The sequence below is a fragment of the Molossus molossus genome, unplaced genomic scaffold (assembly GCF_014108415.1).
Source record: "Molossus molossus isolate mMolMol1 unplaced genomic scaffold, mMolMol1.p scaffold_m16_p_12, whole genome shotgun sequence".
In the NCBI taxonomy this organism is placed as follows: domain Eukaryota; kingdom Metazoa; phylum Chordata; class Mammalia; order Chiroptera; family Molossidae; genus Molossus; species Molossus molossus.
In genome coordinates this window covers 82,837,714-82,859,530 of record NW_023425347.1, presented here as the reverse complement: position 1 = coordinate 82,859,530, position 21,817 = coordinate 82,837,714, and the positions used below count along the sequence as shown (strand labels likewise).

The following is a 21,817-nucleotide window of genomic DNA, read 5'->3' as shown; positions in this document are numbered from 1 at the left end:
GTTGGGGAGGGGGGTTCTCTTCACGGAGAACATATGAGATGTGAGCAAGGCTTCAAAGGGCAGAAATGGGAACAAGGGGGAAAAGATCTTTCACAGAGAAGGACATCGTGTGGGCACAAGCATGGAGGGCAAGTGTAGGGAGTATTTGTGGGACAGTCCTGGAACAGTTCATGGCTAAGCCTGGCACCATGAGGCACCCAAGGATGCAGTCAGGCAGGATCTTGAGTCCTGGGGCCATCTGTGGGCATCTAGATTTCCTTTCCTAACATCCGTCTAGGGTTGAGTGAGGAGTAGGGTGAACCTTGAGTAATTACAGAGCCCATTTCTAGGTCTCTCCCATCTGCCCCTCTGGAACTGGACGTCTGCCAGGAATGTGGCCCGGCCACCCTTGCTGACCTCCTTAGCTGGGGGCCAGAGTTTGGCATCTTGCAGGGGGATGAGCCACTGAACAGGGTGGCTCTGCGGGCAGGTGTGGCGTGTTGCTTCAAGGAGTCAGTAGAGCTTGAGGAACAGGTGTATAGAGGGGAGGGCAGCTGAAAGGGTGCAAGGCCAGGGTCTTAGATGAAACAGGGATGACGACAGGGAGCTCACATTTGTCAGGCATCTACCACGTGTTGTAACAGCCCTGTGAGGTAGGTGTCCTAACTTAACAGATGGGGAAACTGAGGCGCAGAGAGGTGAAGTGACTTGTGTGTTTCTTATCCGACCATTCATCCTTCAACACCTATGTATTGGGCAGAGGCTCTGCGCCAAGAGCGGAGGAGTCAGGGGTGACCACCTCTTGGTGACCACCTCTTGGCTTCTGACCCCTGCAGGGAGACAGTGTTGTGAGGTCACACTATGGCCTCGTCGGAACTCGATTCCAGGTCTCAGTATTTCCAAACCCTCACTTGGGAGCAGGACACTAGCCCGCCAGAGTCAGGTCCGGTTGCGCGGCTGGCGCAGCCGCGGGAATCACCGCTCCACCCACTTTCCCCACTGGTTCCGCCCGGCTCACCTGCCCTAGGTGCGTCCCAGGAGGCCCCAGCGCCGCCGGAAAACGGTGAGCCGCTCTGGCAGGTGGGGCGGGGCGGGGCGGGGCCGCTGGGCCCGGGGGCGGGGCCAGGCCCGGGCGCCCGAAACCCGCCGGATCCCGCGGCCCGCGCCCCGCGCCCCGCGCCGCCCGCCGCCGCCGTCATGGGGGCCTGCCTGGGCGCCTGCTCCCTGCTCAGCTGCGTGAGTCCCACCCCGGCGCCCGCCGCGCGCCGCCCGCTCACTTTTGTCCTGTCTTCTTCCTCCAAGCAGTTCCTTCGTTTTCCTTCCTCCAAACTTGTCTTTCTGGGACCGCACCCTGTCTTCTGGACCCTGGGGCCCCCTGTCACTTGGATCCCCCCCCCACCCCAGCCCTGGCCGGCGGGCGACGGAGACAGCTGTTGTCGGGGCTCGGGTTACCGCGGGGGAGGGGTGGGTGCACGCCGGGCCGGGGGGAGGGGAGTGCCCTCCCGAGCGCTCCTCCCGGGAGTCGGGGAGACTGAGGCCCAGAGCCCCGGGTGGGCGTGGGCGTGGCCGCCCCACCGCGCCCAACTTGGAGGCGTCCTCGAGGTGCCTTTCTCTCGTCTCTCCCGGACGCGCTGACTCTTTGTGTGGCCTGCCTGTCCCTGTCTCTCTGTGGCGGGTCCTTCTCTGGCCCTCTGGCGATCTCTCCGTCGGTCTGTCTGCTCCTGCCCGTGTGCCTCAGTGTGTTCGTTTGTATTTGCCTGATCTATGTCTCTGTCCGTTCGTTTGTCCGACTATCTGTGCGTCCGTGGCTTCTCTGTCATTGTCTGTCCACAGTTCGGTGTCTGTTCCTCTGTCTGTCTGTCCAATGTGTTTCTCTGCGCCCTTGTCTCTGCCTCATTCGGCCTGGCTCAGGCTAACTCCTGGGCACTTCTCCAAGGAGCCCCAGACCCTTCCCCTCTGGGCCCCGGAGCCGAAATGGGGAGTGGGGAGGAAGCCCCTGTCTGCCTTTCTAAAACGCCCTTGAGTGAAGTCTGTTAGGGTTTCCTCAGCGGGCCCAACTCTGGGTTAGGAGACCCAAGAATTGAGGGAGGTTAGACTGTCTGGGGGAAGGGAGTACCTGGTCGCCGGGGCTGAGGGGCCGGGTGGTCAGCCAGCCTCTGTTTTGGGGCTTCAGCCAGCACAGGGGCGGAGCTTCAGTCAGACCCCAGCCGGGAGGCCCCTTCTCCTTTTCCTTTTCCCCGGTTAAATCCGAGGTTCATTCAGGCATCCCCCTCCCCCTCTGCCCCACACAAAGAGGAGCAGAGAGGAAGAGGGGGGTCTGGTGGCTGCTGAATCTCAGAACTTGCTTTCCTTTGTCCCTGGTGTGTGTGTGTGTGTGTGTGTGTGTGTGTGTGTGTGTGTAGATGGGGGTGTTGGGGCGGGAGCTGGGGGATTTAGAGATTTACTTTACAGCCATTTTTTGAGAATAATATCTGAGAGGCTCTGGAGTGGGTCCTTGGACAGTCTCTTGTCCTCTCTGAGCCCATTTCCCCATCTGTGAAGTGTGTGTGTGTGTGTGTGTGTGTGTGTGTGTGTGTGTGCGCGCGTAAGCAGCAGGAGAAATCAAGAGCTGGTCCCTGAGATCCTTCCCTGTTCAATGAAATCAAGGTTTGGGCTGGTTTTCTGACCAGGAAGAGTTTGCTTCCTGAAGGGAGGGAGAGTTTCCTCAAAACTGACCAGATTTCCATCTGGCTGGGCTGGTCTGGGGGTAAGGGATGTTGAGGGGAGACCTGCCAATCTCCTGTGCCTTTATCTTCCCATCTGCCTCCCTCATAATACTGTTGGGAAGATTAAGAAGTGCCCCGCCCAATTACTGGCATATGGTAGTTCTCCCAATGGCTATCATCTTGGAAGGGTGGGTGGAGAATTTCCTCTGCCGCCAAGTGCTGGTCTCTGAGTCACTGAATCCTACCATGCTGAGACCTGAAGGCACCTGACTAGCTCAATTACTCAGTTCACAGATGAGGAAACTGCAGCACAGAGAAGGTAGCTGACTTGCCTAAGGTTGCACAGTGAAAGGATGGGGAACTGCAGTGAGGATTAAAATCTGATTTGTAATCCAGGCTTCTTCCCTCATCTTAAGTGCCTAAGGACAAGGCTGACCCAGGGTAGAATCGAGAGTTTCACTTAGTGAGTACAGAATGTCTGCAAGGGACTTCCTTTCAGTGCCCTGCCCTGGGGGCTCTGACCTCTGACATTTAGTGTGCACCTACAGCATGCCAGGCACTGTGCTGAACTCCTCACCCATGCCATTGCATTGGCTCCCCCTCAGCCCTGTGCCATAGTTATCCTATTTTACAAATGATGATGCCAACAATAGCCACCATTTACTCCATCCTTCCTAGAGGGACAGCTCTCACTGCCCAGAGCTGTCCAGTGGTGGCACAGGCCCAGCACTGTAGCGAGCACTTGATATACTTCCTTTATTATTTTTTTTTTTATTTTATTTTTTTTATCCTCACCCGAGGATATTTTTCCATTTTTTGTACAGATAGAGTGGGAGGGAGAGAGAGGAAGGGAGAGAGAGAGAGAGAAACATCGACGTGAAGGGACACATCGAGTGGCTGCCACCCGCACGACCAACCAGGGCCGGGGACAAACTGCAACCAAAGTACGTGCCCTTAGCGGGAACCGAACCCGGGTCTCTCTGTACCGCAGGCCGACACTTTAACCACTGAGCCAAACTGGCCAGGGCTATACTTCCTTTATTTAATCCTCACCATAACCCCAGTGAGGCAATTAATATCAGTCCCATTCTACAGATGGGGAAACTGGATCAGCGAGGGAAGGTAACTCCAGGAGCTACCAAGGAAAAATCAGATTCTGGAATTCTCATTGTGTGCTTTAACCAATATTTATTTCTTCTGACAATACCACTCATAGAGATTGATGTCAATAGGGTTGTATTTGTTAGATATCCACTTTAATATATATCATGTTTCTTTTTAAAAACATTTGTTTTTTAAATCCTCACCTGAGGACATTTTTCTACTTTTTGTTCAGATAGGGTGGGAGGAAGAGAGAGGGAGAGGGAGAGAGAGAGAGAGAAACATCGACGTGAAAGGGACACATCGAGTGGCTGTCACCCGCACGACCCAACCAGGGCCAGGGACAAACTGCAACCGAGGTACGTGCCCTTAGCAGGAACCAAACCTGGGTCTCTCTGGACCGCAGGCCAAGGCTCTAACCGCTGAGTCAAACTGCCAGGGCTAAAATTTTGTTTTTTATTGATTTATTTTTTAGAGAGAGAGGAAACATCGATAGGCCCCATCCTGCAAGCCCCCCCCCCCCGCCCCCACACACACACTGGGGATTGAGCCTGCAAGCAACCCGGTCATGTGCCCTGACCGGAAATTGAACTGGGACCTCTCAGTCCATGGGATGATGTTCAATCTACTGAGCCACATTGGCCAGACCTATATCATGTTTCTCAAAATAAACTACTAGTTCCTTGAAGACAAAATAAAGTTAAAATAGTAAATTTTATGTTATGTTTATTCTGCCACACTGTATTAGATGGTGCAGTTGGTTGCTACTGGACACCAATAACAACCTGTTTCAATGGAGAATTGCCCCACAGGAGCGAAGTTCCAATAGGGCGTTTTCAGGCATCCTTAGCAGGGAACCGGGGTCAGTGGGGAAGACTTTTCTAGCCTCCCAGCATTTGCACCTGCCCATTATAGCTCTCTCGGCCAGCATTTGTACTGGGCTGCACATGAGTCCTGGCCTGGAGGAGGTGGGATGGGCCCACAGGGGTGGGAATCGCCAGGCAAGCCAGCACACGGTAAGATAGATGGTGAGCAAATATGTATTTAGGGAGCGCCTTCTATGTGCGAGGGGATGTGAGAGGCCTTTGGGTCAGGCTGGTTGGACTCAGATCTGGCTTGGCCTCTTCTCAGCTGCAGGACCGTGGGTAGTCACTTCCCCCCTCTCCTTGTCTGTAGAGTGGAGAGGACAATGGTACCCGTCTCTCAGCATGTTGTGAGGATTAAATGGGACTGAGATAAACGTGCCCACATCTTTAGCGTGAAGCTGGCATGCAGTGGCCACTCTGTAAACACCCCAGAGTGGCAACTTGCTGTAGACCACATTCAAGGAAGTGGGGAGGCCGGTAGAACCCAGGGCTGTCTGACTGCACAGCCTGGGCTCTGAGCCACTTTTCTGTCCTGCTCAGGAGCCCATTTTATGCATGAAAAAACTGAGTTTGATGGAGGGGAAAAGAGACTTGTCTAAGGTCCTGTTGGTGGCAGAGCCAAGACTATAGGCCCTCTGTTCTTAGCACTGCATGGGGGAAGTAACTGTGCTTGAGTAGTTTGGGGCTGACCTCTTCTCCCTAAGTTTTATCTTGTTCTAGGCTGGCTCAGCCAGTTATGGAGTTGATCACAAAGCCTCCAAAGTGCATCCCACCTTGCTGGGACCAGGTTTTGTTTCATTATGGCAAGATAGATGAAACATAAAATGTATTATTTAACTTTTTTCTAGTCTTCAAGGAGCTTGTAATTTATTTTAGGAAACGTGGTCTATATCAATGGCTATCTAACAAATACAACCCCAATGATATCAATTTCAGTGAGTGATATTGTCAGCAGGAATAAAGATTGGCTGAAGCACACAGCGAGAATTCCAGAATCTGACTTTTCCTTGGTATCAGTTCTCTGAATTACTGAAAACAACCCCTGACTCTCCCCACTGTTCCTGAAGATACCGTACTTCACTCCCTTGATCTGTCTTTCATTCTGTGGCCAAGAGACATTTCTAAAATGCAAATCTGATGTTGAATCTCTTCTTTAGCAATGGTTCCCCCTTGCCTTCAGGATAAAATCCAGACTCCTGGGCACAGCCTGCAGGGACCTTGGCCGTCACTTCCGTCGCCGTCCTAGCTTCTCTTGTTGCCCAGCTACCCTGAAAATACAGCGTTCCTCTCAGCTCTGCGTGCGTTATTCCCTTTGTGGGAATACCCTTCCTGAAACTCTCTGCCCCTCCTGTTTTTGCAATGGTAAAACATGCATAACATGAAGTTTACCATTTTAACCATTTTAAGTGTCCAGTTCAGTGGCATTAAGTACATTCACATTGTTGTGCAGCCGTCACCACCACCCAACTCCAGACTTTCTCGTCTCCCCCCAAACTGAAACTCCTTAGCCATTAAATAAAGACTCCCCTCCCCCACCCCATTCTACTTTCTATCTCTAGGAATCTGACTTCTCTAGGTACCTCATATAAGTAGAATCATATGGTACTTATATTTTTGTGATTGGTTTACTTGACTTAGCATAATGTCCTCAAGGTTCATTCATGTTGTAACATGTATGAGTATTTTGTTCCTTTTAAAGGCTGAATAATATTCCATTGTATGTATCTACCACATTCAGTGGTTGATGGCCACTTGGGTTGCTTCCACCTTTTGGCTATAGTGCATAATGCTGCCATGAACGTGGGCGTATGGATATCTGTCCGAGTACCGCTTTCAGTTCTTTGAGTAATACCCAGAAGTGGAAGGCAACGTGGTTTTAAACAAAACAGCTTTAGACTGTGCCCGCAGCCCTCGGCTGCCCATTCCACCCACCCAGTGCCCCAGGAATGGTTCTAAGAACCTATGTCCCTGGGTCTAGTGACAACCAGGAGACTGAATGACCCAGCGACAGCCTGTTTCCACCACGCCAAACTGTGCCCAGCTCCAGAGCTGTCTAGTTTGCCTTGGGAGGTAGTGAGCTTCTTGTCATTGACAGTGTGCAAGCAGCTGGGGATAGGCAGCTGCCTTACTGGTGATTCTGCATTAGCGAGAGGCTGGCCTGGTTGAATGCCAAGCAATTGCAGCTGAAAGATTCTAAGACCCGGGGCTTCCTAAGTTCTGAGTTCTCTGTTCCGAGAACCCGGCCAGTGCTGAGGCCGGTGGTGCTCTGGTGCTTTTCCTTTGCTGCCTTTCCCTTTAGTGCACGTGGTGGGTGGGGGCGGGGTGGCAGCCTCAGTGGGCCCAGGTTGCTCTGCAGCCCAGAGACTTTCACCTTTCCCGCTTCTATAACATCCATGGAGTAAATGGGCCGCCATGGCCCCTGGGCATTTAGGTCATTTGCAGTGTCTTGAGGTTCTAATAAGCTCCTGAAACCTAAAGATTTGTACCTATTTTAGTTTTTTTTCCTTAATTAAAAATTTTTATTTTTAAATAAAACCCACTGTATTGGGGTATAATTTAATGCTTCTTAGTTACATGTGCCCGTTTAAGTGTTACCTCCCCACCTGCTCCATTTAGCAGAGATGTCTTTCCTAGGAAGTACCATGATGTACTGTTGGGCATTTAGTTTCCGTCTCCCCCTATTATTTTCCTGGCATGAATGGCGCTGCCGTGGACTTCCGAGTGTACCTGTGCGCGCGTCTGCCCTTCCTCCCAGGGCTGGTACGTCTGTCCGAAGCGGTTCTTGTAGGAGAGATCCCCAGAGGTGGAGGGACCGTCAGAATGCGAGCCTGTTCCAAGGCTGCTCCGGAGGCAGTGGGACTCACGCATGTTTTTCTCTCCCTGACCTGCTCTCTCTGGCCAGTGGCTGGCCCTTGAAAATCCTGAGGTTTCAGGTATCAGGAACACCCGGATTTTGATCTCCAGAAAACAGAGTGAATTGAAAGGCCAGGCTCCCTGCCTGTGGTGGGGCAACTTTTCTTGCATCTCAAATGTCTTAAATTGAAATAGTAACTAGCTGGAGCTGGGCCCTGCCCTGGGCACTTGGGCGCCGGTTCCTGAGGGCAGTGCCTGTTGACCTCCCTTGGTTTTCTCTGGCACTAGAGGGATTGTTTTCATCACTAGAGTCTTTTGAAATTAAACCAGCCTGCCCTCAGTGAGTTAGCCAGCCCTCGGTGCAGATAGACCCGAGCTGAATCCAGCTCCTGAGCTTACTTGCTATGTGACCTTGGTCGTGTTACCGCTCTGAGTCTCAGTTTCCCCATTTGTAAACGGGAGGTTACAACACACATCATAGTGTCAGGGAAGGTGCTTAATGTAGGCAAGGCGCTTACCACAGTGCCTGGGAAGCTAGTGCTGTTATTACTTGAATCTCACCACTGCTGTCCACTTCTGGCAAGTTTTTTAACCTCTCTGATCTCAGTTTCCTCATCTGTAAAATGGGAACCAAAGGCCAGCTCTGTCTGATAACTAGAATGCTCTGTGTGGTTTACAAAACACTTTTTTTTTTTCTTTTTTTTCCCTTATCCTCACCTGAGGACATTTTTCCATTTTTTGTTCAGATAGAGTGGGAGGGAGAGAAAGAAAGAGAGAGAAACATCGATGTGAAAGGGACACATCGAGTGGCTGCCACCCACACGACCAACCAGGGCCAGGGACAAACTGCAATCGAGGTACGTGCCCTCAGCGGGAACCGAACCCAGGTCTCTCTGGACCGCAGGCCGACGCTCTAACCGCTGAGCCAAACCGGCCAGGGCTACAAAACACTTTTTTAGCATGTGCTTATCTCCTGACTCCCAAAAGGTGGCCATGGGTAGGAGTCAGGGCTTGGGGTGGGGGCTGTAAGATGCAACCAGAAGCTGCTGGGTGGGTGAACTGTTACGCTTTGGACCGCGTGGGAGAGTTTCATTCTGCAAGTATTTCACGTAGCTTTCCTGTCCTTGGCTCCGCGGGTGTGAGTTGGGTGAGAAGGAGCATTTGCAGGGGCAGCTGCTGTCTGGAGAAGAGGGAAGGCAGGGGCAGATGGGAAGGCAGATACACCTGAAGCAGAGTGTGCCTTACGCCTTGTGCCCAGTCCAGAGAGCAGGGTGCTGTGTCTCAGAAGAGCAAGGTCCCCTTCAGCCTGTCCTGCACATGGCTGATCATTCAGCATAAGGCGTTCCGGTCCCTCCAGGCTTCAGACCCCTGAGTGGATGCCCGCTGCTGTTAGGACGAACACCAGCGTCCAGCACGTGGCTGCCAGGCCCTGCGGGTCCAGCCGCCCTCGCCACTCACTGCTCGCTACCTCTCATGAAGCTTTGGTCACAAGATCCTTCTTTTTGCTCCTCCATTGCCGTTCCTGCGCCCAGAGCCACCGCCGGTGCTGCCCTCCGTCTGGAGCACTCTTTCTTCCCCTTGGTCAGGAGAGCGCGCCCTCGCTCTCCTCTCAGCTAGTTGTCACTTCTTCAGGGAAGTGACTGCGCCAGTCTAAACTGGTCACTCGGCAGTGCGCACATTTCTTCTCGCCCAGATGCGGGCAGCGATTGCTGGGTGTCCTTCCTGCCCTCAGCAACCCCACGAAGGCGGGGCCTCAGCCTTTCTAGACTCTTAAATACCTGGGTAAGGAGTGGGGCTGTTTGGGGGAAGATCAGCAGTTTACCAGATGTATCTGGAAGTGGGCCCGTTTCCTCCAGGGCTGGGCTGGTAGGCCCAGCTCCCAGAGCCGGGAGGCTCCTTTCGGGGCACCAGCTGTGAATGGTGTGGCTTCACCAGCCCCCAATGATTTCAGTCAGCCCCAGGTTGGGAAAGGGCTGATGCCATCTTGGGCAGAGGAGCCGGACAGGGACAGGCAGAGACCACTGCTGCAGGAAATCCCAGCTACTCACAGTTCTTCATTCCGTTCAGTCAGCCGGTGTTGGTCATGCGCTCGCTGTTTCCTGAGGTCTTAGCGTGTCTGCTACTACACCAGACACGTTATATTCTTCCGACAGATAGTCACTGAGCTCCTACTGTGTGCCAGGCACTGTTCTAGTGTCTGGCAATACCACAGTGAGCAAAACAAAGATTCCTGTCCTGGGAGAGCTTACATGATAGACATAGGAATCAGACAAACATAAGTAAAACATGAATCTTAACGAATGATAGTAAGCCCTATGGAGAAAACGAAACGGGAGGGGAAAAGGAGTCCGAGAAGTTACAACAGAAAACATCTATTTCATTCTTACGACTGTCCTGTGAGAAGGAGGCACCTTCTGGTTCCTGTTTTATAGACGAGGAAGCTGAGGTTCAGAGAGGTTGAATGAGTTGTATAAGGTCACACAGCTAATCAGTGATGGAGCTAGAGCGGGTTTTTAAAATTATTTTTATTTATTTTTTTTATCCTCACCCGAGGATACTTTTCCACTTTTTGTTCAGATAGAGTAGGAGGGAGAGAGAGGAAGAGAGAGAGAGAGAAACATCGACGTGAAAGGGACACATCGAGTGGCTGCCACCCACACAACCCAACCAGGGCCGGGGACAAACTGCAACCGTGGTACATGCCCTTAGCGGGAACCGAACCCGGGTCTCTCTGGACTGCAGGCTGATGCTCTAACCGCTGAGCCAAACCGGCCAGGACTAGACTGGGTTTTTAAAAACCTGTTTTTGTTTTTTTACTACTCTGCTTTCCCCTAAGTAAGATGCAGTGTGATGCAGCTCTCTCTCTCTCTCCGAAGCCTGAGATAGATCCAGGTTTGAATCTGGGTTCTCTCCTTGCTGGGTGTGACCCTGTGTGACCTGTGTGACTCAGCTTCTTCCCCGCTTGGTTTCCTCAGCCTCCCCTCAGGCTTGGAAGTTAAGTGGGATCACACGTGCCCGGGGCAGTACAGGTGGGCTCAGTGCAGATGTGGAGGTTCGAATGGGCAGTGGTGGGTGCTTCGTGCTTGGGCGTGGAAGGGGAGAGGAGGCCGAGAGTAAGGGTGCCGTCCCTGCCCTCCCGCAGGCGTCCTGCCTCTGTGGCTCTGCCCCCTGCATCCTGTGTGGCTGCTGCCCCTCCAGCCGCAACTCCACCGTCAGCCGCCTCATCTTCACCTTCTTCCTCTTACTGGGGGTGCTGGTGTCCATCATCATGCTGAGTCCTGGCGTGGAGAGTCAACTCCACAAGGTGAGCCGCCCCAGGGAGTGGGGGGAAGGGGGGTGCGCCGAGGGAGCAGCCTGTGGGACTGGCCTCCGGTGAGGCTCAGCTGCCCAGGGGCCCAGGCTGGGGGCCCCAGCTGATCAAGAAGAGGTGGGCAGGAGTGTTCCGGGGCGTTCTCTTCAAGTGCAAAGGGGGTTTGAGCCTCACGTGGGGATTCTTGGCTCTTATAAGCCACCGCCTCCTTGGAAAACCATACTAATCATTATTGCCCCTAGGACCCTGGCCCGGGCAAGCTCTCCCCTCTTCAGTGTGCAAGCCCAGTTTGGGGTCCCAACTCTTCCCTTCTTCTAAGTGTCTCATGGCCGGCATAGACCCAGTGGGACACCAAGGCCAGTGGGTGCGGCACTTGACTGTGTATAAAGGAGTGAGTCCCCCGGGGATGTGCTGCAGATGTGGGCTCAGCCCTCACCTTCGAGATGCTAGTTCCACAGGAGGGGCCTCAGGATCTGGGTCTCCCCCAGAATCTCAGCGTACTGGTAGGGATGGGGGCGGACGGGAAGCACTGTGGAAGCCCTGCTTTAGACAGTGCCATGGTTCCTGGGCTGTGGGTGTGGTGGCAGGGAAGTAACAGATAGTAGCCAGACGTAACTGGACCGTCCGTCTGGGGGCAAGCACTCCTAGGACTTCAGTCCCAGATGTGGGTGGCAGTGGGGCTGGGGGTGGGCGGCTCAGGCTCCTGTCCTGGTCCAGCCCCTGCTGGGAGAGCCGCCCTCCTGGCAGGCCTTGGCAGAATCAGGCCTGGGGTGGGGTGGGGTCATCTAGCTGCTCCGTGTGTCTCCACAGCTGCCCTGGGGGTGTGCCGAGGGGAACGGGATGGTCCTCCTGCAGAGCCACCTGGACTGTAGCTCCCTGCTCGGCCACCGCGCTGTCTACCGCATGTCCTTCGCCATGGCAGCCTTTTTCTTCCTCTTCACCCTGCTCATGATCTACGTGCGCAGCAGCCGGGACCCGAGGGCTGCCATCCAGAACGGGTGAGGGAGGGCCCCGCCTGCACAGTCTCCCCCAAACCCCTGTCTCCAGACCCTACCCCGCACTCGGGAGCCACTGAAGCCGGGAGGGTGCAGCAGGATGTCCTTTAGTTTTTCCGTTTCTCAGATGAGGAAATAAAGCCCAGGAAGGGCCACAACAGGCTGAGGCCGCACAGCGGTTAGTGACAGCTGGGGCCAGAACCTGGGTGACCTCCCTTAGCCCTACTTGGTCCTGCTCTCTGCCCCTTGGGGCTGTTTCCAGGGCCAGTGCAGATTTTCTGTGCCACCAGACCATCAGAAAGTCCCTTTTCACCTCTCCCAGTACCTGCTCTTTGGGGGGTGAAGTTCTGGGGGTCCAGCCTGTTCCTAACCCTGCTCAGCTCTCTTGTCTGTCCTGATCCCCACCCCCATAGGTTTTGGTTCTTTAAGTTCCTGATCTTGCTGGGCATCACCGTGGGCGCCTTCTACATCCCTGATGGCTCCTTCTCCAACAGTAGGTGGTCTTGGGGGGGGGTTCCCCCGAGGGAGGAGCACGAGTGGGGCTGCTTTTCGCCCTGCTCACTGGGTTCTTGGCTCCTAGTCAGAGACAGCGCTCTGGTGCTTGGCCGTATGGCCTTTGGGCAACTGTAGGGTGGGGGCAGAAGGGGCCTGCCTAACCCTGACCCATTCCCTGCCACGCTGCATCTCTGCGTGGCTGGGGGCTCTCTGAGAGCAGGCTTGGCTTTTTCTGTGTCCCAGGGCATGTGGCGCACACATGGTTGTTGACTGAATGAATGTGTGTGGGAGGGAGCCCGTGGACTGTGCTGCCAGGGACCCCGGGGGGCCTGGTGGGCCGGGAGCCCTGGCCGCCAGGCCTCGGCCCTATGGCCAGACCAGCTCGCCTCACTGCCCTCTCCCTACCAGTCTGGTTCTACTTCGGTGTGGTGGGCTCCTTCCTCTTCCTCCTCGTCCAGCTGGTGCTGCTCATCGACTTTGCTCACTCCTGGAACCAGCTGTGGCTGGGCAAGGCCGAGGAGTGCGGGTCCCGAGCCTGGTACGCAGGTCAGTGCACACGCCCGCTGGGGAGCCGGACGCAGCGAGGGGTCTTTGAAGCTCAGGGACGGCCCTGGCCTTAGTGCAGGGATGAAGCATCCGAGGCAGGCGGAGGGAGGGGAGTGCGTGGGGCAGGGGCAGCCAATTCCAGGGCGACTTCAGGGGTCAGAGGAGCGAGGAACTGCAGAGGCCTCGGCGGGGCTAGTTCAGCGGTTCCCGCGGAATGGGCCACGCACAGTCGGCTCGGACCAAACGCCAGATGACACTTACTTGGTCACTGAAACCTCAGTGGCAGAAAAGGTCCCTGTCCGATTCTTGTTCAGTTCTTTTGAGTGCATCAGAGAGCAAGGCTGCCGAGGTGCTGGCTCAGTGCTCACACCTCTATGAACCTGCTGCTCTCTCCTCCGGCCGGTCACCGCACTTCTAATTCATATTTTTTGTTAATCCTCACCCGAACACGAGGATATTTTTTCCATTGATTTTTAGAGAGAGTGGAAGGGAGGGAGGAAGGGAGGGAGAGAAACATCGATGTGAGAGAGACACATTGATTCTTTGCCTCCCGCACCCGCCCGGGCCAGGCCAGGGATCAAACCTGCAACCCAGGTATGTGCCCTTGACCAGGAATTGAACCCATGACCCTTTGGTCCGCAGGTTGATGCTCTAACCACTGACCCAAACTGGCCAGGGCTCTAGTTCACTTTTTCATTGATGGTTTTGTATCCATTATATTTATTTTTATGGTTACTTTATTCATAGACAGTGAATCATTTCAGTTCAGGATGGGACAAAAACTCGCAAAGGTGGTGGTGGGTGATGGAAGTTTAGGAGACACTGACATCAGTCCTCAGATGATGAAGCTGAGGCCTCACACAGGCTTGCCCAGCAGGCCCCCTTGAGGGAGTGGAGGTCCCCATGCCTCCTGACCCCCCGCTTGCTGCCCTCCTGCCCAGGCCTCTTCTTCTTCACCCTCCTCTTCTACTCGTTGTCCATCGCGGCCGCGACCCTGCTCTTCACCTACTACACCCAGCCCGACGGCTGCTACGAGGGCAAGGTCTTCATCAGCCTTAACCTCACTCTCTGTGTCTGCGTCTCCATCATCTCCGTCCTGCCCAAGGTCCAGGTGAGCTTGCCAGTCTCTGCCCGGCCTGAAGCCGGCCCTCGGTGGGTGGTTGTCTGTGGGAGCCTTGGAGCCCTGGCGAGGCGGGCGGGCTCCCTGGGTGAGAGGCTGGGCTCCCACATCTGCGTGCTGGGTGTCTTGGGAAAAGTGCCTTAACCTCTCTGTGCCTCTTTCTTCTCAAATGTAAAATGGGGATAATAATACCTACTATTTGGAGTTATTCTCAGGATTGAGATCATATTTGTGAACACTTAGAGCAGGGCCTGGCATACAGATATCCATCAGACATTGGCTCTTGTTATCATTATTTTTGTTTTTATGTAAATTGGGAGAACGTTAGGAGGGTCACTGAGCAATGGTTCTTAGACACCTCAAGAAGTGGTGTTAGGAGGTGCAATTCCACAGTTTCTAGTCCCAGACCATCTGGGGTAATGGATGGGGTTCCCAAGTAATTGTTTTTTCTTCAGAGTAAAAGCCTCCTGAGTCCAGTGGTACTTCCCAGTTTGGGATCTCAGCCCAAAGGTAGCTTAGGTAGTCTTTGGGGGTTTTTAGCAGAAAGTTTGGGAACCTTGCCTCTGGTCAGAGCCTCCATTTCCCATGGAGAAAATTGAAGCCCAGAGAGGGTGATGTCCCTGTCCCAGGTCACACAGCAATCAGTATTCATGCAGCAAATACCTCCTGAGCGCTTACTGCGTACCAGGCACCCCTCTAGATATCGGGGATACAGCTGTGAGGAAGAGCAGGAAGAAGAGTCGTGATGGCTAACAGTTAATGGCATCTGTCATGTCATTTAGTCCTTGCACCATCATCGTCCCCACTTTACAGATGAGGAAACAGAGGCTGAGAGGAGGAAAGAGACTTGCCGAGGGTCCCACGGTTGGAAGGGGTGAAGCTGGGACCTGAAGCCAGGCAGACTGTGAATTGCAGAGTTTAGATACATGTTTCCCAGTGTGTGTGGCAAAGGGGGGAGAGAACCATCGGCAGACCGGCGGAGTGTGGTGGTTCGGATGCGTGCTGCGAGGGGAGTAAGGGCCGTGGGTTAAAGGTCAGCAGGGCCAGGGCTGCTGCAGGCGGGGTTGTCCGGGCCTGGCCGGGGGTCTTGTTTGAGTTGAGGCCTGAAGGCTAAAGAGGGGCTGCTCGTGCAGATGCAGGAAGGAGCTGGCCAGGAGGGCACCGCGAGTACCAAGGTCCTGAGGTGGGAGAGGGCTTAGCGCATTCCGCTGGCAGCGGGGAGACCACTGTGGCTGGAGCATGGGGGGTGGTCAGGTGGAGATGGAGGTGCCACAAACCAGGGAGCGCTTTAATTCAGAGTGGGCAGGGGTTCCACCCTTGAAGGGTTCTTAGCGGGGGAGCAAGGGGGAAATCTTAGGAGAAAGAATTAAGACTCCACCTGTGGGTGGGCTAGGTGGGCAGTGGGTGGCCTGGGTGGTGTGTTTTCCCAGAGAGTGTGGGGTGGATGGCCCTAGGGTGGTGAGGGTTTCTGCGGTTCCCTCCTCGGGTGTGAGTGGGCTGCGTGGGGCTGGGGTGTCCCGGGTCTGGCAGGGCTCATACTGATGGACTGCTCCTACCAGGATGCCCAGCCCAACTCGGGCCTGCTGCAGGCCTCGGCCATCACGCTCTACACCATGTTCGTCACCTGGCTGGCTCTGTCCAATGTCCCCGGTGAGTACAGGCCTGGGTTCGAGGGGGCCTGGTCTTGTTCTTGGGCTAGCAATGGCCCCGTGGGGCGCTGGAGACCCTCACAGGTGACAGGGACATCCCAACCCAGCCCATCCTGAGGCTTAGTCTTTCAGTGAAGTGGGAGGACTCCATCTGTTCCTGGAGCTGTCTCTTGTTTTGTCTGCTAAGTGCTCTCTGTCGCTGGGGCTTGGATGATGTTTGCGTGTCTGTCTGTCCATTTGGGTTGGCTCTCTGCCCATCCTCAGGGCTAGCTGGCTTCTCAGACCTGGCCTGCAAGGGCTGAGGGTAAACGTGCTCCTATTCCACAGACCAGAAATGCAACCCCCACCTGCTGAACCACTTGGACAATGAGACGGTCCTGGCAGGCCCTGAGGGCTATATGACGCAGTGGTGGGATGTGCCAAGCATCGTGGGCCTCGTCGTCTTCATCCTGTGCACCTTATTCATCAGGTATGGCAGGGGCCCAGTTTCTGGAGAGGGGTCATGGTTGGGGACCCAGAGCCAGAAGTGAGGTGAGGATGTGGGAATGGAGACACCAGGCTGGAAGCCGTATGTCCAGCCCTTGCTTTGTGCTGGTGGGGACACTGAGTTCCTCAGAGGGCACGGTGTGGCTGGCAGCCACGCAGGGCCCTTTCCTGCGCACTGGGCTGCTACGTGCCAGCTTAGTTGGTTGCAGGCAACTGTGGTGTCAGGGAAAGAGCCTGGACTGGGGCCAGCGGGCCCAGGCTCTGTCACTCACCTGCTGGCCTTGGGGTAAGTGGCTTCACCTTTCCGAGCTTCAGTTTCCCCCTCAGGAAAAGGAGGATGGTAACGCCCAGGATGGCCGGGACCCCACAATCTTACCTGAGAGGGAGCGGCTCATACTTAAGATCACATGACAACTTTTTTTAAAGGGGCATCTCAGCCAGTTCTTATCAGTATGAACTCTGGAGCCAGACTGCCTGTGCTCGACCCCTGCCCCTTACTTGCAGTGTGGTCTTGGAAAAGTCACTCAACCTTTCTCTGCCTCAGTTTCCTTATCTGGAAAGTAGGGATACGAACAGTACCTACCTTACTGGATTGTTGTAGGGTTTTAGGTGAGCTAATATGTATGAGGCACTTAGAAAAGAACTTGGCAGGTAGTAGACGCCAAAGAAATGTTTGTTATTATTGCAAATAACTGAACATTTGCACAGCTGGGTGGCTGTGAGTGGCTATTTGGCAAGTGTCCCTAGATGGTAAGCTCAAGTATAATTTTTTAAAAATATGTTTTTATTGATTTCAGAGAGAGGAAAGGAGAGGGAGAGACAGATAGAAACATCCATGTGAGAGAGACATGATTGGGTGCCTCCTGCACGCCCCCTACTGGAGATTGAGCTCACAACCCAGGCATGTGTCCTGACCAGGAATTAAACCAGCGACCTCCTGGTGCATGGGGCTCAATCCACTGAGCCACACCGACTGGGCATCAAGTATGATTTTGTTTATACGGAATCTGGCATCTCAGTGGCCCTGCATTTCTCCAGGCGCCACTTTCTTTGTCTTCTCTTTGCTCCCTGGAGGGAACCTCCGCCAAGCTCCTGCAGAAGGCCCACACCTGCCTCCAGGCCCCGAGCTAGGACTTTCTGAAGCTGGTCCACATTTTGTTTGTTTGGGCCTTTTTCAAAACACTTTCTCCAAGTCTAGTCTGGGCAGTTTACAAACACCTCTCGTCTCCGTTACTGCATTTGATTTCTTTTCCAATTTGGAGAGACCCGAATCACCTCCGTTTTGGAGGACACTGGACCTAATGTTGAGCAGCTCTTGTCTGAGGCTTCCTAGTGCTTCTCACTGCAGCACCTCTGAGAGCCCAGGGGGCTGTGTGTTCTTAGCTTTTAAAATCCAGGAAGCAGAGAAGCATAAGCAGCCAGGAGGCAGGGGCCATGAGGATGGCTTTCGCCCCAGCTGATGGCCCAGGTGTGGGCTCATGTGTACGCAGTGTTTTGGTGAGTGGGGTCAGCAGCAGCTCGGCAAAGGGGCACCTCAATTTGATGGGGGTGGAGCTAGAATCCAGATCTCCTTTTCCTTTTTTTTCAAAATACAAGTTCGATTTTCAAAATTGTCTATGGTCTCATACTGTTACTTTTAAAAACATCAAGACCTCATTATAGAAAAACAATGACCAAAAGGTCATTACTATTATTTTTAAAATGATAAACATGAAGAAAAGGGAGGTAATTGGTAAAACTACTTACCTAAAGCTAATAAGAGGAAAACAAACCGAATAGCAAATGAGTATTGTTAATTATTAACATTATTAATAAATGCAGTACCTGCTATTGAGCTTTGTGGTGCTAGGTACTCAACAGAATTCCCTCAACATGTTAAGGGAAATGGCAGCCAAACAACCAGGACAATAGTGTGGTTTATGTATTTATACTGTGTACCAGGCACAGTGCTGGGGACTTTGTCATTATTCCATTCAGTCCTCCCAGCAACCCTGGAAGGAAGGCACTGTTGTCCCTGGTTTTATAGACAGGAATCAGAGGCTCAGAGAGGTTAAGTGCCTTGCCGAAGTTCATACGGGGAGTGGGGGTAGAACTGAGTCAAAGCAGTTTGTTAACTCCTGGGCCCAGGACCTAACCACCAGGTCACTGCCCTCAAGGCTCTGGGACCATCGTGCCCACTGTTGCTATGACCAGTGCCACGGCTCATGAGGCCCCCTGGCACTGAGCACCTGCCCATCTCGGTGGCTACAGGCCTGACTGCCCCTCCTCCCTCCCTGCAGTGTGCGCTCCTCGAACCACCGGCAGGTGAACAGTCTGATGCGGACTGAGGAGTGCCCACCCGTGCTGGAGGCCACGCAGCAGGAGCAGGTGGCAGGCCAGGCCTTTGACAATGAGCAGGATGGTGTCACCTATAGCTACTCCTTCTTCCACTTTTGCTTGATGCTCGCCTCCCTACACGTCATGATGACGCTCACCAACTGGTACAGGTGCGTGCAGCTTGGCTGGGCGTGGCCGGGGCCCACAGTTCCTGGGGTACGCCACACATCTCTCCTCTGGCCCTCACCGGGGTTTAGGAAATCTGTTCAAGGCTTGGGCGTGGAGGTGTCTACCCAGGACCCTCCAAGGGGCCTACCCCATCTGTGGCCCTGTTTCCCTACCAGTACCTTAGACTGCTCAGCCCCTGGTACCTTCACTAAGTGCCTGAAAAGAGGGGTTCACAGGAGGTGGGGCTGGGCCTGGGCAGGGCAGACTGGGTTTGCAGATCAGGCGTGGTGGTTTGGGTTATGGGATCAGATGTGGGACTCATGGTTGGAGGGGCAGGATTAGGGTGTGGAGGTCAGAATCAAAGTCACAGGGTTAAGAGTGGGACTCATGAAGTCAAGAGTTGGGATTGGGGCCATATAAAGTCACAAATTTGATCATCTGATTAAAATTGGGGTTAGGAGGCCATAAAACCAGGATTCAAATTGCCGGGTCAAGGGGTTACAAGATTAAGGGTGAGAATTGAGGTCAGCTATTGAAACTGTGGTCATAAAATCAGGAGTCAGGGATGGGGTTGTAGGACTGAGGATCAGAGTCAAGGTTAGAGGTCAGGACTGAGGTCTGGAGCTCCAGGGTTCAAGTCAGGGACCAGGAGTTAGGTCACAATATTAGTCTAGGACTGAGGTCAAGACTAACTGAAGTCAAGATCAGCTCTGTGGTACAAGGTCAAGAGTTAAGTCTAAGGCCAAGGGTCAGAAACACCAGAGATGGGGACTAGTTACAGAATAAGAGTCGAAGTTGAAGAGGGGTCAGAGCGGGGTCATAAGATCAGAGCCAGGCCTGAAGTCACGACGGGGGCGGGCTCACGGGGATGCTGGTGTGTTCCAGACCCAGCGAGGCCGGGAAGATGATCAGCACCTGGACCGCCGTGTGGGTGAAGATCTGTGCCAGCTGGGCTGGGCTGCTTCTCTACCTGTGGACCCTGGTAGCCCCCCTCCTCCTGCCCAACCGTGACTTCAGCTGAGACAGCCCCCTGCAGCCTGCCCACCTGGTGCCTCGGGGTGCAGTGACAGTCAGCCAGGCTGCCCCCCGCCCTGCCTCCAGCACTTGCCCCTGAGCTGGGCGCCTTATTTTTAGTGCCTCCAGGGACCAGCAGCGTCAGGCTCATGCCTGAGCCCCTTTCTGCTGCCCCCGGACCACAGGACTTCCTCTTCCTTCCCCTTGTCCCCTGTCACCCACACTCACCTTCTGGGGGGGGGTTGGGGGGGGAGGGCCCTTTGTCCCCAGGCTCCCCAGGAGAGGGACCTGAGGAGAGAAATGCTTAGAGCCCCCCAGAGAGCGGGGATACTCACTCTGATGGGTGCCCAGCACCGAGGCGTTGGTATTCCTGACCACATCCCGGGGTGCCCGCCTCTCTCCTAGACTCCGTGCCTTACAGAGTCTCTAAGACTTTGCTTAATAAAGAAGCCAGAGCGTGTGCCTCCCATATTCTCTGCCCCCTCACCCTCAGTGCAGCCCCATCCCGCCTGGGGCCAGTGTGGGGGGTGGGACTGGAATGTCAGGGCTGAGGGGCCAGACTGAGGAGCCTGGGCTGTGCCCTCTGGGGACCCTGGGGGCGGGAGCTACAGAGGAAGGAGGGACTTTGAACAAAGAGACTCTGGAGGTCAGGAAAGGGGGGCCTGGAGCAGTGCCCACATGAGGAGGGGTGGTGAGGCCAGAGTCCGGGTGGAGAGGGGTCGTGTGAGGTGGCTGAGGGCCTCTTCAGGCCAGTGTCTGCCCTGAGGTGCGTCCACCTCTGACCCACCTGCAGCGGTGCTGAGGAACTCCCCTGTCCTCGTCCGGGCACCTGCTCTGGGCCCCCTGCCACTGGGAGCAGGGAAGAGCATGCTCGGCAGTTGCCAAGTTGGCCAGGATCCCGCTGAATCTTGGAGGCCCTGGGCTCCCCGGGGCTCTGCGCGAGTCCTCCCTGCCTCTGGGCCTGGCTCCTCATTCATCACATGGGGAAGACATCATCCCTGCCAGGGTGTTGTGGGGCTCAGATGAAGCAGCTTCCCAGCCCCGTAGGCACACACTGATGTGGGGGGGCGACAGGCTCCTGGCTGGGGCCCCGGGACTGGGCTTGATGTTGTGATGACTGACCACGGGCCATTCACCCCTTCCTTCCCTTTGTGGGTATAACAAATAGGTATTGATGTGGTCGCGGTTTATTGGGTGGAAGAAGCTCCTGGGTCGTTGTCAGGGCGGGTGCGGTGGTGGAGGCACCTGCCTCAGGTCAGGAGTCAGGACAGATCCTGCAGAATGAGTGGGCGTCACGCAGGTCAGGAGGAACACACATGCTCAAGGCGGAGGGCACAGCATCTCAGCAGGAGAGGGGGGCCTTGCAGGACCAGTGAGAAGTGCAGGGTGGCTGGGGTGCTGAGAGCATGTGGGCGCCAGGAGATGGTGTGAGCTGAGAGATGGGCCGGGCCTGAATCGCACAGATCCTGGAGGACCATGGTGGGGAGACCAGATATTATCCTCAGGGTAGAGGGGGGCCATGGAAGGGTTTTGAGCAGGGGAGAAGCAGTCAAGCTGTGAGCTGATCATGGGGAAATCTTGGATGGTGACATGGTCAGGTGGTTATTTCAGAGAGATTTCGCCGGATGAAATGGTGCAGCAGCTGGAGGCAGGTGCCAGGGCCCAGGGCAGCAGGGTGGGGGTCTGGAGCAGTGCCCACATGAGGAGGGGTGGTGAGGCCAGAGTCCGGGTGGAGAGGGGTCGTGCGAGGTGGCTGAGGGCCTCTTCAGGGCACTCTGACCAGTGTCTGCCCTGAGGTGCGTCCACCTCTGACCCACTTGCAGCGGTGCTGAGGAACTCCCCGGCCCTCGTCCCGGCACCTGCTCTGGGCCCGGTGCCACTGGGAACAGGGAAGAGCATGCTCGGCAGTTGCCAAGTTGGCCAGGATCCCGCTGAATCTTGGAGGCCCTGGGCTCCGCGGGGACAGAGCTTGCTCCTGGTGCCTTTCAGCATCAGGAGACCCCTCTCCATGGAGCAGCCTGAACATCCCCCCCAAACACACGAGATTTCACATCTTTCCTTATTTCACCTTTGGGAGAAAAAGCCCACATCATGCTTCCAATGACCTTGTTTATGCGTTGGTAGAAGTGGGCACGTGTGTCCTGTCTGTATCCCTGTTGCTCTATAGTTTTTCAATCAGTCATTCATCAAACATGTACCGAGCATGAGTTGTGC

The 21,817-nt window shown here is 54.8% G+C and overlaps 1 protein-coding gene across 1 annotated transcript; it reads left to right on the top strand.

Moving 5' to 3' along the window:
• The first annotated feature begins 1,031 nt into the window (after positions 1–1,031).
• Positions 1,032–20,051, top strand: SERINC2 (serine incorporator 2). Its single transcript, XM_036255933.1, has 10 exons — positions 1,032–1,215; positions 10,647–10,808; positions 11,625–11,812; positions 12,223–12,302; positions 12,713–12,850; positions 13,792–13,961; positions 15,530–15,620; positions 15,947–16,088; positions 18,385–18,591; positions 19,475–20,051. The coding sequence occupies exons 1-10, from the start codon at positions 1,177–1,179 to the stop codon at positions 19,608–19,610; spliced, it is 1,353 nt and encodes a 450-aa protein (XP_036111826.1). The 5' UTR covers positions 1,032–1,176; the 3' UTR covers positions 19,611–20,051.
• Positions 20,052–21,817: the final 1,766 nt, after the last annotated feature.